The sequence below is a fragment of the Chaetodon trifascialis genome, chromosome 15, assembly GCF_039877785.1.
Source record: "Chaetodon trifascialis isolate fChaTrf1 chromosome 15, fChaTrf1.hap1, whole genome shotgun sequence".
NCBI classification, from domain to species: Eukaryota; Metazoa; Chordata; class Actinopteri; order Chaetodontiformes; family Chaetodontidae; genus Chaetodon; species Chaetodon trifascialis.
Window position 1 is genome coordinate 17,515,102 of NC_092070.1, and position 14,565 is coordinate 17,529,666.

General features: G+C 44.1%; 3 protein-coding genes across 5 annotated transcripts; 1 reads left to right on the top strand and 2 right to left on the bottom strand.

Moving 5' to 3' along the window:
• Window positions 1-279: 279 nt before the first annotated feature.
• fn3krp (fructosamine 3 kinase related protein) lies at window positions 280-2,937 on the bottom strand. Its single transcript, XM_070981080.1, has 6 exons — window positions 2,641-2,937; window positions 2,218-2,369; window positions 2,018-2,109; window positions 1,810-1,892; window positions 1,530-1,652; window positions 280-1,423 (listed from the first exon to the last, which is right to left on the bottom strand). Exons 1-6 carry the CDS (start codon window positions 2,779-2,781, stop codon window positions 1,085-1,087), a joined length of 930 nt encoding a protein of 309 aa, XP_070837181.1. The 5' UTR covers window positions 2,782-2,937; the 3' UTR covers window positions 280-1,084.
• Window positions 2,938-3,079: 142 nt separating this feature from the next.
• On the top strand, window positions 3,080-5,296 carry arl16 (ADP-ribosylation factor-like 16). The gene is made up of 5 exons (XM_070981796.1): window positions 3,080-3,198; window positions 3,673-3,728; window positions 3,805-3,927; window positions 4,028-4,143; window positions 4,318-5,296. Exons 1-5 carry the CDS (start codon window positions 3,081-3,083, stop codon window positions 4,481-4,483), a joined length of 579 nt encoding a protein of 192 aa, XP_070837897.1. The 5' UTR covers window position 3,080; the 3' UTR covers window positions 4,484-5,296.
• Window positions 5,228-14,565, bottom strand: epn3a (epsin 3a). 3 transcript variants are annotated; one of them, XM_070981793.1, is made up of 11 exons: window positions 14,291-14,565; window positions 11,579-12,339; window positions 9,738-9,856; window positions 9,136-9,213; window positions 8,616-8,705; window positions 8,072-8,155; window positions 7,728-7,857; window positions 7,360-7,527; window positions 7,183-7,266; window positions 6,851-7,087; window positions 5,228-6,320 (listed from the first exon to the last, which is right to left on the bottom strand). In XM_070981793.1, the coding sequence occupies exons 2-11, from the start codon at window positions 12,174-12,176 to the stop codon at window positions 6,031-6,033; spliced, it is 1,878 nt and encodes a 625-aa protein (XP_070837894.1). In that variant the 5' UTR covers window positions 12,177-12,339; window positions 14,291-14,565; the 3' UTR covers window positions 5,228-6,030. The 3 variants fall into 3 exon arrangements, with proteins under 3 accessions (XP_070837894.1, XP_070837896.1, XP_070837895.1); XM_070981795.1 differs by lacking the exon at window positions 9,136-9,213; XM_070981794.1 differs by lacking the exon at window positions 14,291-14,565 and having other exon boundaries at window positions 7,360-7,524; window positions 11,579-12,304.

Sequence of the window (14,565 nt, forward strand, 5' to 3'; positions counted from 1 at the left end):
AACTACTACTATTACTGAGCATTATATGTTTAAAGCATTAAGACACGAACATACGACATCTACAATCTGTGGATATAAAAAAAACTGAGAGGAATAACAAGTATGTTCTAATGAAGTACAAATAGCAAGTATAAGTAGAAAATACAAATCTACAAATAAACATAGTAATACACATATAAGTAAAGTAGTGATAAAAACTAATGTAAGTAGCCTATATGTATGTTTGTGTTACTTGCATGCAAGTGCTAGATGGCAAAGAGTTCAGCAGTCAAACACCCCGGGAGAAGATGCTTTTATTCATCATGGTTGCAAGGGTTCAAACAATTAGCATTACGTGTTGTGAGTTCTTTATGATGACGGAGGTCTTACAGTCTGATTCACTACTGTTTGCATACCAGAGAGATAACAATTCCAGCAGGAAAAGGATGTAATGTGTCTGTGCATCATGTCAACAGTCAGGCTCTTATGATATACACATATAGTATTGCATTCACAGGGAAAATCCTGTCTTATAATTCAGTCAGGTGGTGGTGAAATGTAGTCAATGAAAAGGGGTCTAAAAATCAGAATGGGTTTGCTGTATGCCAAAGAACTTTGCTTTTGACAACTAAAACTTGGTATTTGTTCTTCTGACAGGCCAGCCTGATGAATACCCGAAATGTGTTGCTTGCTCTTGCACTGGCACAAAATGTTTAAGTTAGTCCAGAGCTCAGTTTTTTTGCCATGGTTTATGTTTGGTAGGTAACCTACACACACTGTAAAAATTTCAGAACATAAAAACACTCATAGAGTTAATATCGTTGCTCAAACATACAATTTAAGATAGTAACTGAAAGATATTGATTCTGTTTTCCAAATTTTGGAAGCATGTTAGCATATGTGGAGCAGGCAGGGCAGAACTATTTTGTTATGATGGTTCTGTATTTTCTACACAATATAGAAACGGACATTACAATGTTAGAATGTTATGTTTAGTCACTTCAACAACAAGTGTTTTTGGTCAAATTAGCATTTGTCTGCATACACATAATAGTGGGCTCACGTTTAAGACTGTGAAGCTTTCTACAAGTAAATGTGAGTGAAGTTATTTCAGAAGGTCCTTCATAATCCTTATTGATGAACCCCTGTAGCCACCACCAAAGTGGTTCCAGTGATTCAGATAGTGGAAGAGTTGGTAAAGCTGCTTTCTCTTTGCAAAGCCCGGTGCTTGAGGAATTTTGTCATGGTAGGCAGAATAAAAAGAGCTGCTGAAGCCACCGAACATCCCTGCAATAGCCAGCTCAAACTCTGAATGACCATAGAATGAGGCTGGATCAAAGATGACTGGGCCCTCTGCACACTCTGCCACATTTCCTCCCCATAAGTCTCCATGGAGGAGCGCAGGGACGATCTCCACATCTGTGAAAAACTGAGGGATCTTCAGCTGTAAATAGCAGACAAAATATGCAAGTTGCACTGTCAGGTTATTGAAAGGATCATATGGACATGTGTCAGGTTTTGTTTCTGATGGGGTCAAAGGGAGGGTGCACCTGTAGCTTGGCCCATAGTTCTCCAGCCTCCCTGTCTCCATAAGATTTTTCTACCAAGTTGACCTGGTGCTGCAGCCTCTGCTGGGAGTAAAATACCACCCAGTCATCCTGCCACTCATTTACCTGGAGAGGTAAGGAGAGAAAATTAAAACTACTGTGACATTGCTAAGGACAACTGAAACATCTCAGAGACACACGTGTCCTAAAAATGTATCACATTTTAGAGAGCACAGTCCAGTTCTGTTTGGCCTGGTATACAGAAACATTGCTTTGTTCTTACCTGTGGTATATATCCACAGCATGTGGTTACAGAGAAGCCAAATTTGTGAACAGCGGCCACCTCCGACTGCCCAGCTCCTCTCCCTGTGTGCAGTCAAATGATAGTCATTTAGTAAATCTTAATTAATCAGCAATTAACTCTCACTTAGAAGTTGAGAGTTGAGTGAAATTCAGTGTTGATGAGCATAAGAAAGATTCCCCATCATTACCCACTGTCTGCTGCTCTTTATTCAATTTTTCCATTTGTCTCTTGTTGTGCAAATGCAGATCTGCCATCTGCTCTCCCAGGTGCTTTGAGTACCTACACATTAGATTTGAAAGAAAAAAGAATAAACTGCTTTCATCTCCCTCTGTTCTAAACTGCATACATTGGTACTGATACTGACAAATTGTATGAGAAAGCTCTTACTTGCTAAGACCTTTCATGTCCAGATGTTCCATCACAAACACAGATCCTCCTGTGTCAAGATCAATCACCTTCACAGGTTTGGGGACTTTAACAGTTTCTGTCTTTGAAATGGCTTCCAAACTGGCCATCTCCCCATCAAACATCAATTTGGCCTAATAAGGACAAAACGGATTTGGGCTGGTGAGTACTGCAGGGACAAAGATCTACAGCAGTTTGTATGCTCAGACACAAATAACTAACATTATTCTTCATTTCGCAATGTATGGACAAAGTTCAGTGGCAATCAAATACTTGCTATCAGCTGGGTGTAGCAGCTGGATGAAATCCTTACTTTATTCATGCATATATTAATAATATGCATTCATGCATAATAATTTGATTTATCTAGCGTATTTAAAAGAAGACACAATGTGCATAAAATACCTCGCTCTTGTGATTGATCTTCACAAACACTCTCCCTCTGTCGGTATCATAACTCTGGCCCTCGCTGATACATCCACCTCCTGAGTGACCAGTTGACTTCAGCAAGGTTGTCCCCAACTCTTTCTTTAACTTCGCTTCCATGATGGTTTCCCAAGACCAATTCTGGTAGAATTATGGAGCGGATAATACGACCAACGCTGTGCACCATCAATACCAGAAGTTTAAGGAGCGTTTTTGACAGTTTCCGTCCTGTGAACCAACGAGGACTCCGGCTCGGAGACGGTGAACTTGTTTTTCTTCCGTTTCGGGTACATCGGTACAACAATAACCAATCAGAAACAAGACACAACTGATTGATTTATAATTCGTCCAATCACAGCGATATACCGCATCCACGTGAGCGTCACCATGGTGCCAAATGACTCTTCATTAGCTGCAGTATGCTATCACTCGCTTCGCTATGCTCCTGCTGGAAAACTGAAATGAGCAGCAATGGCATTTGTCTAATTCTTGGGGCGACTGGTGTCGGAAAAACGTTGCTGCTGAAACGTCTACAAAATATCCTTTGTGCCCAGCCGAATGTTTCGAGCAAGAACTTGAAAAAATCGCACAGTACTGTTAACCGAAAGTGTTGTGTAGCTTAACTAGCTAGCTAATTTAGCCCGATAGGCTAGTGCGATAGTAGTAACCGTTTAGCTACCGCCAGTTAGCAGTATTAGGTATATATGGCCTTTGTCTACCCTCATGTAATTTTGCACCAAACTACAAACGCGGTTGCAAAACATTTTGAGACACATGTATGAGGCAACTAAGTAACCTGGCTGTAAAGTAAAATCAAGGAAAGTAAAATATTAATGTGTTCTAAATTGCATACCCACAGAAAAACGATTACCACAAAATGCTACTTAAATAAGTCAACAAATACCGTAAAAAAAAAAAAAACAGCGTATATTGAATTCATTTTTGCATTTGAAGCTCATAACGCAACAGCTGCATCTTCTGTGTGTATTTTTCCTGACAGATTTTGCTTACAGCTCAGTTTGCATGGGTTAGGTGACCTGGGGCCGCCTCCATCGACTCTTCCAACGGTAAGTAACAATGAAAGTTAGTTTTGAAAAATTTGCAGCCTCAGTCCTGATGCAGCATCTCTTTAAACCTCCACAGGTAGGAACCAACCTGACAGACCTGACATTGAAGAAGAAGAAGAAGAGGGTGACTTTAAGGGAGCTGGGAGGCTGCATGGGCCCTATATGGCCGAGTTACTTCAAGGACTGCTCATCTGTCATTGTATGTTCTTTGAAGGCATACTGCATGTATTTGCAGCATTTGATGGAGGTACATACTGTCAGACTTATTCAACTGTTTCTTTCTTTGTGTTTCTTCATAGTTCATGGTGGACTCGGCCAACATTGGACAGATATCCTCTTCCTGTATCCAGCTGCTGTCAGTACTCTCTGCGGAGCCTCTGCACAGCGTCTCCGTCCTTATTCTCTTCAACAAGAGGTGACACTCTTACGCTTGTGTGTCAATCCCTACATTCACTTACCATACCTGCAAGATGTCAGTGTGAGCAGGTTCAACACAATATATGTCCAATATCATAATTCTGTCTTGGTAAAATATGCTCATGCCATTGTGTCTCTTCTTATTTTTCTTTTTCTTTCCATCCTTTTCCAGGGACATGCCTTGCACTATGAGTCTTATAGAGATGAAGTCGCTATTCAGAATAGATGACATCATTGCATCTGCTACTCAGCCAATCACAATACTGGAACTCAGTGCTCACTCTGGAGAAGGACTTCAGGAGGTGCTGAGCTGGCTGGAGTCCATCAGAGTCACGTGAACTATCATACAGGTGTTCCTTATAAAGTGGTGCTACACTCACAGAGCTTTAAATAATGACCTCAAGCCTTTTGGCAACAGATGTCAGTATCTTCAGTGTGCAAAGACTGTTCATGCACCGTTTTAAACAGAATGATTTGTTTTACTAACTGACTGTAAAAGTGGCAGGACGTGTGACAAGAAGAAATGTTAATGCTGTTTCCTCAGTATGTGACTGTTCATGAGGGTGACTGGGAAAGGAGATCATAACAGGATGGAATGATTGTAAGGCTGGCCATTTTAATATTTGTCAAATCAATGCTACTGTAGGTCTTAACCTGCACTCAACAATTATTTATACTGCCTACTTTTATGAATTAAAATCCAGACAGATTAACAGCGAACTGCAGGGACTCATGATATACTGCAGTATGATCATGGGACACTTATGTCTTTGGAACACTGGGGGAAATCTCATGCTACTCTAAATAAGGACTGGTTTTATTCTGGAATAAAATAAGCACTTACATTTCAGTTTTACTGAATAATTAAGTGTGAGGAGCTTATTAGAGCTTGGCTTGTCAATGGGAGAGAGTTCAGTGTCGCAGCATTGTAGTAACAACCAGCAGGGGGCATAAAGTGCACAACAAATACTCTGAGTGGCACTGGGTGTGTGCCTGAGCTGTGATGATTTCATATTAAATGTATTTATCACAGGAAATGAGAAAATGCAAAAGAACAAAACCAACTGAAGAATGAAGCAGTGTTCTAATTATACCCTTATATTTGATGAGAGTCAGTGGTTCACAAGCAATGAATAAAACTCATGATTCATACATTTTCTAATGTTGCCTTGCTTATAGTGAATTCAGAAGCACCTAACCTCCTCTGTCCACCCAAACTATAATTTCATTTGAGTAGCTCCAGCAATTCAGTTCACTACAGTAAAATCAAGTGTACACCAATGTTTCTCATCAGGTCTGGTCCAAGAGAAGCCCCACAAAGTTAACCATGTTGATGCAGCAACATTTCAAGAACTGGAAAGGCCTGCAATTCTTGCCTCTTCTCAGAAATCAATTTCTTCTGGAGCCAGAGTATATGACAGCAGCAGTGGCCAGCTAAGCCAATCACACAAACAGCGAGTGAGCAGGAGACTTGAAAAGCTGTAATACATTTGCCTGGTGATCCTAGCAAAGAGAAGTGACAAAATATTATCAAACTGTGCTTTTGTGTACATTTGTATCTGAAGTCAATTTGTGATAAGCTCTGGCCTTAAAGAAGTTTCACATGACACAACAGTCTGTCATACAAAGGTGTTATCTCTTTTCTACCCTTTTACTGCATTAATAGCAAGAGGAGCAGGAGAGATATTTGTAGTGAAGAGCAGAACCAGCTTGCATCAATCTAAGGGTTACTGTATTATACCACAATATAAAAACAACTAAGAATAGGGTTTTCATACAGATCCTTGGGGCTGCAGTTCAGTCTGCGGTTAGAGTTATATTTCGCGAGCATAACCTAATGACATTCCCCTTTTCTCTAAGATATTGGCTCCAGTTTTGTTGGTCCTCATAAGAAAGGGTTCTGACTGCTCTGTGCAGCCAGTGATCCCTCAGCACTGGCTGAGGAGAAGGGCAACAAGGGCTCAGGGAGGTTCCCTGGCAGGTCCAGACCAGGCTGGGTGGGGTGAGTAAGTGATGAAGGAAGGCTGGCAGGCTGATGGCTCATAGGCAGGGGCAGGGAGGCACTGTATGGCAGAGAAGTGGCGTGGGGAGCAGACGAGGTGGAGCCCAGTTGATTGAGAGTTAGTTTGGGCGACTCGGTTTGGAATGGATTGGTGGCTGAAGGAGCACTCAGGCCTGAAGAGAAACGAAAAGGAAAATATATCAGGTTTCCTCTAACAATTTCTTTAAATTAGATTTATCATTTCTGAGGATATGGTAAATCAATAATTGTGAACATTTAGTCCCCACTGGTGCTTTTAAGAATGCTAAAACGTCTGAGATTTAAAGACCGGCTGCCATAACTGCATGCATTAATAAGCAAACAGGCACAAGACATATAGGAACATAGGATAGGATCACATGAATGTGTGAATTTCTGCCTTAAAAGGGCAGATTTTCAGCAGCACATTCCTCAAGGTTTGGATATCAACAAGGAGAGTTTTCACAAAAATGTTTTTTTTACCATTCCAGTCTCTGCAAGTACATTAGGAATTTATCTGTACAGTGTACTTCTGGCATGGTTCACACTAATTTACACATAATCTATCTCTAAAATCTTACTGATTTAAATCAAGAGTTGCAGCTATCAAAGCACACATTTGCTGTTTTTTCCCTGTGAAATCAAAATCAATATTCCATCCACAGCAAATAAATACAATACATACCTGATAGAAAGGGATTCAGGGTCTTGGATGAAGGGTTTGCTGGGATCAAGCTGTCCAGGTTTACCAAGGAAGCCCCTGTGGGGCCCAGGAAGGATTCAGGTGTCCGGCATGAGCGGGGGCTGGGGGCAGCTAAGCTTTCTCCAAGACGTGACAGGTCAAATAGCTCAGGACTGCCCTCCTCTCGTCCATTTACATTCACCTGACCTCCATCCATGGCCTCATCAAACAGATCACCATCTAACAGCAGAAGAAGAATGGATTCTGACATTGCAAGTGTGTGGGATGCACAAAACCACAGTGAGAACAGTAGAAGAAGACAAAATATTGTTTACCCGAGGGGCTTCCAGTTCGGGAAGAAGGTCCCTTGAGGGCTGCTTTTTCAGATGGAACTGAGAATGGATCAACTCCCGAGGAGGCTGTAAACACACCAAAATGCAATGTAATTTAATTATTGTGAATTATGCATTTTCAACAGCTATATGATTTCACGTATGCACACACAGAATCACCTGTGTTGGCAGGAAAAGCCCATTCTCGGTCTGCGGTGTTGAGTTTGGAGACATTGTTTTGTGGGTCATCCCAGGACTTCACTGGGGGCTCCCATGGTGGAGGGGGGCTGTTGGAAGATGGCGGTGCCATCCAGGGAGGATCTACTCTCGAGGTGTTGGTGCTGCCTTCTTTAGTGACAGAGAGGTGAATGAGAGCCTTTTGTAACATGTGAGCTGATCAAATAATACTGACTTTTATGGATTTTTATTGTATGTTCTGCATGTTTCTTTTCTCAAAGATTACACATTTTATGACTATAATTTACTACATATTAAGCACAACTTGGTGCTTAAACACTCCTGCTTCGATAAGGTAACTCAAGGCTCACCAAGGGAGTCCCAGGGGTCTGTGCCCCCCGCACGAGCTCCTGCCTGGTGTGGGGCATTATTCCAATGCTGGTCACTTGGAGGCTGGTCTAAGGGTACTGCAAAAATATCTACCAGGTCCATGAAGGCAGTCTGACCACATAAACAAGAAATAAAACCTGTGTGAGTTCAGTGTATCGTTCTTGTATTTACATGACCTGATCAGACCCTATAATCCTGCCCATCATTATCATAAGGCAGTATTTTTGATTTTGGTCTATACATGCATGTTCACAAAGCAACAGACAATGTATGGTTATATTTCATCACCCCCCATTGAGATATTCCATACCCCAATATTTCATACCCCGCCTTTAGCCTCCATCTCACGTTTGCTCTCCTCCAGAGCTTTCTGGAGCAGCGACTCGTCTCCTTGGCGACTGAGTTGCTCCTGTCAACAGACACATGGACGCCTTTTGGGCATGACAGCTTCCGGCAAAATTCACATATTGTCACATCATACTTTATTTATGACTCAGCAACTGCACAAAAGCCAGCTTATTTTTTTCCCTATAGGCAGCATATAACCCAGGGATGGATGTGTGCAATGGTCACAAACCAGAACGTTCTCTGGTCAAAGAGAAGAGAGAGCGGAGCATCACTGTGGTGTCTAACAGAGCAGCTCTATTGTGCTGCAGTATATTGGCACAGTGAGACAGAAAAAGACAAAGAGGAAGAGTGAGACAGGAAGAGCCAGGTGGAGATAATACGAGAGAGTGACAGGAATACAACTTAAAAAAGGCAAAGCAAAGGAAACGGGGTGTGAAAGGAAGTCTGAACAACACAGCAGCAGCCTCAAAAGAAAAAAGTGTGTCTTTGCCCCCCACCCAGTGACCCCAAAGCAAGCCTACCTGCTGGTGCTCCTCCTTGCTCAGGTTCAGGGCCAACTGGAGCTGGCTTTCCTCATCCATGTCCAGAGTTTGAGCTGCACGTTGGACCGGCTGTGAGGGTGTAATCAAATGCAATCAGCATTTGGTCAGCAAAAGTGGAAAAATACTTGGACATCCTCACAGTACATTGCATGCAATTCTAAAGCTTCCCCCAGCAGAGTAAAGGGGTCAAACTCTTGCCTTCCTCCACACCAGAAAGGGTCAGAGTGCTTGACATGGGTATCACACACTACTGGACTAAGAGGAGAGATCTGGTGGTTAGTGGAACAGAAGGAGGAAGTCTCGTTTGATTAGTCACTGGAGAATGTTACATGTCTGTTTGCTGTTTATGAGTGAGGAGAGTGAGGAGTACATGCAGCTGTCTCTCAAAAGGGCCCAGATTGGGTCGTGAGGTTGGTTTCATCATACAGAGCAACAGGAGATGTGCTATAGGGCAAAGGATGCAATGGAAGGGTCATCCCTGGTCCCAGCATACTTGTACCTTCTGGGCCTCCTCCTTGCTGAGAGTCATAGCGATCTGTAGCTGGGTCTGTTCATCAATATCCACTGTCGGAGGTGGCTAGGGTCAAGCAGGAAGGATTAGGAGTAAGGCTAATCAAAGGGAAAGGTAAAAGCACGCTCGATTTTGCTCAATTGATTCTTAAGAAACATAATGAGTTGATGTGATTTAGAAGAGAGGAGATCAAGTATATGGATTTCAGTTTGATCATAGAATCACAGCTGATATGTTTGATTACAGAAGTGGAACTTGCTTTGCATGATAATATATTCCCATTGTAGCTGAGCAGAAGCCACAGAGGACAACAGCTGCCCTTGCGAGGGGAGACTAGGGCAGGCTGTGCAATGCTTAGGAGTGGATCAATGCACACATCCTGAGCGATGATATCACTTTCGGTTAAAAGTTCTAGGAAACGGTGCCCTGGTGGAGACATAGTGTCCAGGCATGTGTGCGGCATGGGAGCCGTTAAATGTTTTACACCAGCGTCACAACCTAACATGTCAGCAGCAGGGCCTCTGAGAAGCCTCTTTCTGTCAGGCACATGTGCTGTAAGGATGAGAGGTTTGTGTGTCAGTTTGAGGTACCTTTTCACTTTCTTCTCGGCTCATAGCCAGGGCCAGCTGCAGCTGCAGCTCCTCTTCTCCGCTGGTCATGGGCCGAGCTTGCTCCAGGTCTGGAGCAACTCGGGGTGAGGAAGAGGAAGCTACAGGCAAGGAGGAAGCGCACAGGGGATTGGGTGTTAACAGGAGGATGTAGACAGAAATGTTGACAGATGGAAAGAGAGGGGAAAGAAGATGGAAGACAAAAAAAGCAACACTTAAGCTGGCACCGTGTGTGCATGTTAATTTTTTTTTTCCATGGCCCGTTGTTTAGAGCTTTTGCTGGCATTGCTTGCCACGGTCTGCCTAACTCTGCCTGCACTGAGAACAATGGTGAGCCTGTGTGGAGAGTTAGGGTGGTGGAGGGGTAGAGGAATGGACGGGTTGGAGAGGGGCCCACCTTATTACCCCGAATCGTCTGGGTGGGATCCAGGATTAAGGTCCAGGTTTGGGGGAGGGGATTAGAGGGGGCTGGCAGTATACCAGTCTGGGTGCCAGGCTGTAGGTCACGGGGCTAAAAGAGGGCAGCAGGCCGCACGTTGGCGATGTCAGGTCTCAGAAACTGATCATTTCCACTGTGCTGCCCCTCAATATCTCCCGCCTGGGCTGGAATGCTTGCTGGCAATTAGCTGCTGCCAACCTCCTGACCCCCACCTACACCATGTACAAATCAGTCCAACCATGCGCTGGTGTCCTGGAATCTATAAGAGACCACCACTGTGCTCCTGTTTTATCTTTAAAAGTCACCCACGGCAGAAAGAGGAACTCTGCTGATGTGCAGCGTTGCGAAGAAATGGAATTTCTGCGTTTGCACAAACACACCAGTACACACACGTATGTGAACAGCGACCATTTCAAGTAAAAATCTTTTCAGTAAAAACAACTTAAAACTCTTCAGAAGCATTCTTTTCTGGATAAAAACTAAGTGATTTTAATAACTTGATTGTCAGAGTGTGAAGTTGTTATTGTTATCCAGCATGAACGTGAGGCCGAGGCTTTAAACTCAGCATTCTGTGGTGTGATCAGGTGTATGTGTTTTCTCTGTGTATTGTAAACCGTGCTCCTACTGTAGCATCACTGAACCACAGACCCAGACCTCAGAAAATAATGGTTTCTGCCACGTTTCCACTGGCACACATTCGGGCCCAGAAAGGAATGCAAGGAACGTGAATCAAATGGAAAATGTATTGGAGGAAAAGCACTTTTGGGGAATTTGTGGTTGTAAAACAGTCAGACACCACCTGTGGGCTGGTGCTGTCTGACTGTTTTACTAGTAGTCAAGAACATCACATGTCCTAACCCCTTCACGCTCACAGAGGGATCATTTGCCACCAAAATAAGATCTCTGCAGGAGTGTAACAGATCGTATCGTCGAAAAGCAAACATGGTATCCAGTTGTGGTTTCACATCAGATTGAGACATGCGCAAACAGGGCCTCCTTTCTTTTGTAAATCCAGTTTAGCTGACGTGACTGTAAACAGGAGAATGAAAGGAATGCAGATGTCCACCGACCATCAGCAGAGAGCAAAACTGAAACACTCTTTTAAAAGAGGACTAAAAGAAAGAGCGATTCATTAATTCTTATCAGGGCTTACATGCTGTTGGTATTAAAATAGCATCTACTTCAATTATAAATCTCAGGTGAGAGCTGACTGATAACTCAAATCCTGGGCAGAGAATAAAAATACAGAACTGACAGCAGCTCCATAATTGCCTCTTTTTCTCCCTTTTCTGTCATCAAGATATTTTTTGTATGTATCCGATAAACTTGTGACCTCATTGCAGGACATTTGAGGCACTAAAGTGACGTCACACTCGCTACTCACAGTGAATGGAGGTTGGCGAACCTCTGCACATGCCAAACTCATCCCTGTGGGACCCCGCCGAGCTGGGCTGGCTTGTGCGACGGCCCGGGTATGGGGGAGGCAGGGATCCAGAGCCTAAGCTGCTGGTGACCCCCGTCATGCGCGTCTTGGTCTTCAGCGCCTGGCTCCTCTCCTTCTTCAGCTTTTCCTCGTCCCTCAGCAGAGCCACCAGGTGCTTGGCCTTCTCCCGGACATTGACACCCTGGTCACGTCCATCTCTATCGATGTACTGAAAGTCTCTAAGTGTCTGGATGCTGTATATGTTCTCCCGGCACTCCTGGGCCACGCGCTCAGAGCCTGTTTTGATCAGGTAGTCCAGCAGGGTCAGCGCCTTATAAACATGGCGCCAGTTTTTACCGTGGTCATTGAGCCGCTTCCAGATCATACCCATAACCTCAGTGAAGGCCACCACATTGAAGGTCAGGTCTGCGATTTCAGACATGAGCGAGCTGGGAGGACCCCAGGGATCGTTGGAGGTGGCCTCTCGGACCTTGATCTCGGCCTCCGTGTAGTTGTTGACCATGTTTTTCATCTGGCGGCGGAGCGATGAGGTCTGCATGATGGCACTAGTGTGTCACAGGTGGCAAAAGACAGTCTGACAGCAGGCCAGCCCACTGTGTTGCCTTGGGCAAGGTGGCTCGTTAAAGATGAGTTTAGTGGAAAAACGCAGTGAAGTCCTCCTCCTGTCGGCAGCTTCAGTGACGTCCACAAGTGTGTTCCTGCTGGAAAGGAACGCACAGATTAGATAACTCCAGCCCGTTAGAGGTCATATTAATATTCTTATGTCAAATATTAATGGAGAGAACTGTTTCCCCAGACAACACCCACCACATCTTCATCATTGTTACTCCTTTCGTGAGCTCGTACTAACAGCACTGGCGACTACAGCTCACACATTTTTTTTCATGCCGTAATTGTGTTTGGAAGGAGAGAGGAACAACGCTGCACCTCTGAGCGATGTGAAACACAACACCTAGGTTCAGTTTTCCCTGAAACAACTTGAAGAGATCTGTGTGAGTGATTACAGCGCACTGTTCCTGAGTAAGCAGTAACCAGCTGGATGCCTATTTCCTTAATTCAGCTCCACAAAAATAATTTTTCCATCCCTGCAAAGCAAATATTGGTTTCAAACCCAGCGACTAGAAATCTGTTTTACCTTGGAGTGTTATCAGAAACCGGGGAGGGGCTCCACCTCTCCTGTTTTTCTGACCTGATTACATCACCGCAGCAGCAGTAGGCCTTTAAAGCATTCCAAGACTCACACAACAGACAAACTCCTACACAACGACACATGCCATAGTCGAGCAGAATCACTAATAGTCTGTTGTCAGTGATTCAATCAAGATAACTTCATGGAGCAATTCAGTATCTATCACGTTGCCCTGGACATTGAACTGCCTTTCCTCACAGGGTCAGTGAATCACTCTAACCAATAACTTTCCACTCCCATCTGTAACTAAGATCTGAGATGCATGAACATGAACAATCAGTCCCTTCACTTGAGAGTCAAGTGCTGTGTCATGAGTAAGCGTTTCCAAAACATTAAAAAAGAAAAGGAGATGAGAGACGGGTTTAAAGAGGGTTGAAATCTTCAGTTAATGACAAAACTGCTTGACAGTACATGTAAAATTCCCATTTGGATATCAGCTTTTTACAGCCTCATTTTAAACTCAAAACCTCAGCAGCCTATGAATAAATACTATGAATAAAAGGTGACGGCACTTAGTCGGCCTGCAATGTCTGTCATACTACGAGAGAGCTTCCGATGCTGTAAATAGATTGTTTAAGTGGCAGTAAGAGACAAAATGTTTGTGGCTCAGCTGACCACAGGTTCAATCTGAAGCCGTGACCACTGCAGGCCCAGTTCACCAATCAGTCCCAGTATCTCCCGCTTCCTGATTCCTGGAAGGAAAAACTAGAAACTGGAAATGATCCCTCCTCTCACTTCCCGTAAATGAAATGTAGAAGTGACAGATCAGAGAGTGATAATTAAAATGTCCCTTTGCGCAGATTTCTAATCCAATCTCCATTATTGTCTCTCTGAAGGCAGATGAATTCATTCTGTGAGAAAATAATTTCCATCACATCAGTCAGACTGATGGTAGGGTGTTGGGGGAGGCACCACCACTACACAGAAAATACACACCCTCTCTCTGTCTTTGCAGATAATGAAGATTTCTCACACACCTTGAGTTTAACTTATGACCTTGACATGATGATGATGCACTGAGGTATTTAATGTTACTCATATTTACTCCGCTAATCTATAAAGCACAATTTCTTATTCAGAAATCCAGCAAAGTGTCAAACCCATTATTCCTGAACCCTCTTTCTATATAGGAAGCGTAAACTGTTCTCAGACCAGGCCAGCTGTTCATAGCTCGCCCAGATATGTTTTCTAATGCCGTACAGATGTGTGGAAAAACACACCGCTGGATGACAGCACAGGTCCCACTTTTCTCCCTGACATGTCCTTTTCTGTCCCAAACCAGGACGGCCGGGGGGCCATTATCATGCACGTTGCGTCAAACGGGACGATCGGGTAGGTGAAGTGTGTGGCAGTGACTCAGCTTCGTTCCCGACTTTAAAAGTTGAAACCAGGGCAAAAAAATAAGCCGAGGAAACGAAGGATCGCGAACGATCCGATCCGCTCGCTTCTACTTTCCCTCTTACCTTCATGTCATAGCGCGTCAGTGGGGTCCCAACTTGGGGAGGCTTTGGGTGGAAGAAGAAACGCCTCCGCCTCTGCACATATCCCGGAGCTCACGGATTGAGGAAAGAGTCCAAAAGACGCATAAAGCGCAGAGAAACGCATGGGCGGAAAACCGCGTGCGCTCAGAGTGAATCCGAAACTAAAGCGCGGCGGTGCTGGTCTGTTATCAAACTTAGTTGTGTGAGCATATCACAAATCCACCGGGCTTGCGGATGGCACAGGCCCCCCTGAAAAC

Coding starts and splice junctions, on each gene's coding strand:
- epn3a (XM_070981793.1), bottom strand. CDS start 12,176: ATGCAGACCTCATCGCTCCGCCGCCAGATGAAAAACATGGTCAACAAC. Junction 8,706..9,135: donor GCAAGGAGGAGGCCCAGAAG/GTACAAGTATGC, acceptor ACACCCTCACAG/CCGGTCCAACGTGCAGCTCA. Junction 7,528..7,727: donor AGACCCCTGGGACTCCCTTG/GTGAGCCTTGAG, acceptor CTGTCACTAAAG/AAGGCAGCACCAACACCTCG.
- arl16 (XM_070981796.1), top strand. CDS start 3,081: ATGCTATCACTCGCTTCGCTATGCTCCTGCTGGAAAACTGAAATGAGC. Junction 3,928..4,027: donor AGGACTGCTCATCTGTCATT/GTATGTTCTTTG, acceptor GTTTCTTCATAG/TTCATGGTGGACTCGGCCAA. Junction 4,144..4,317: donor CTTATTCTCTTCAACAAGAG/GTGACACTCTTA, acceptor ATCCTTTTCCAG/GGACATGCCTTGCACTATGA.
- fn3krp (XM_070981080.1), bottom strand. CDS start 2,781: ATGGAAGCGAAGTTAAAGAAAGAGTTGGGGACAACCTTGCTGAAGTCA. Junction 1,893..2,017: donor TAAAGAGCAGCAGACAGTGG/GTAATGATGGGG, acceptor GACTGCACACAG/GGAGAGGAGCTGGGCAGTCG. Junction 1,424..1,529: donor AACTATGGGCCAAGCTACAG/GTGCACCCTCCC, acceptor TGCTATTTACAG/CTGAAGATCCCTCAGTTTTT.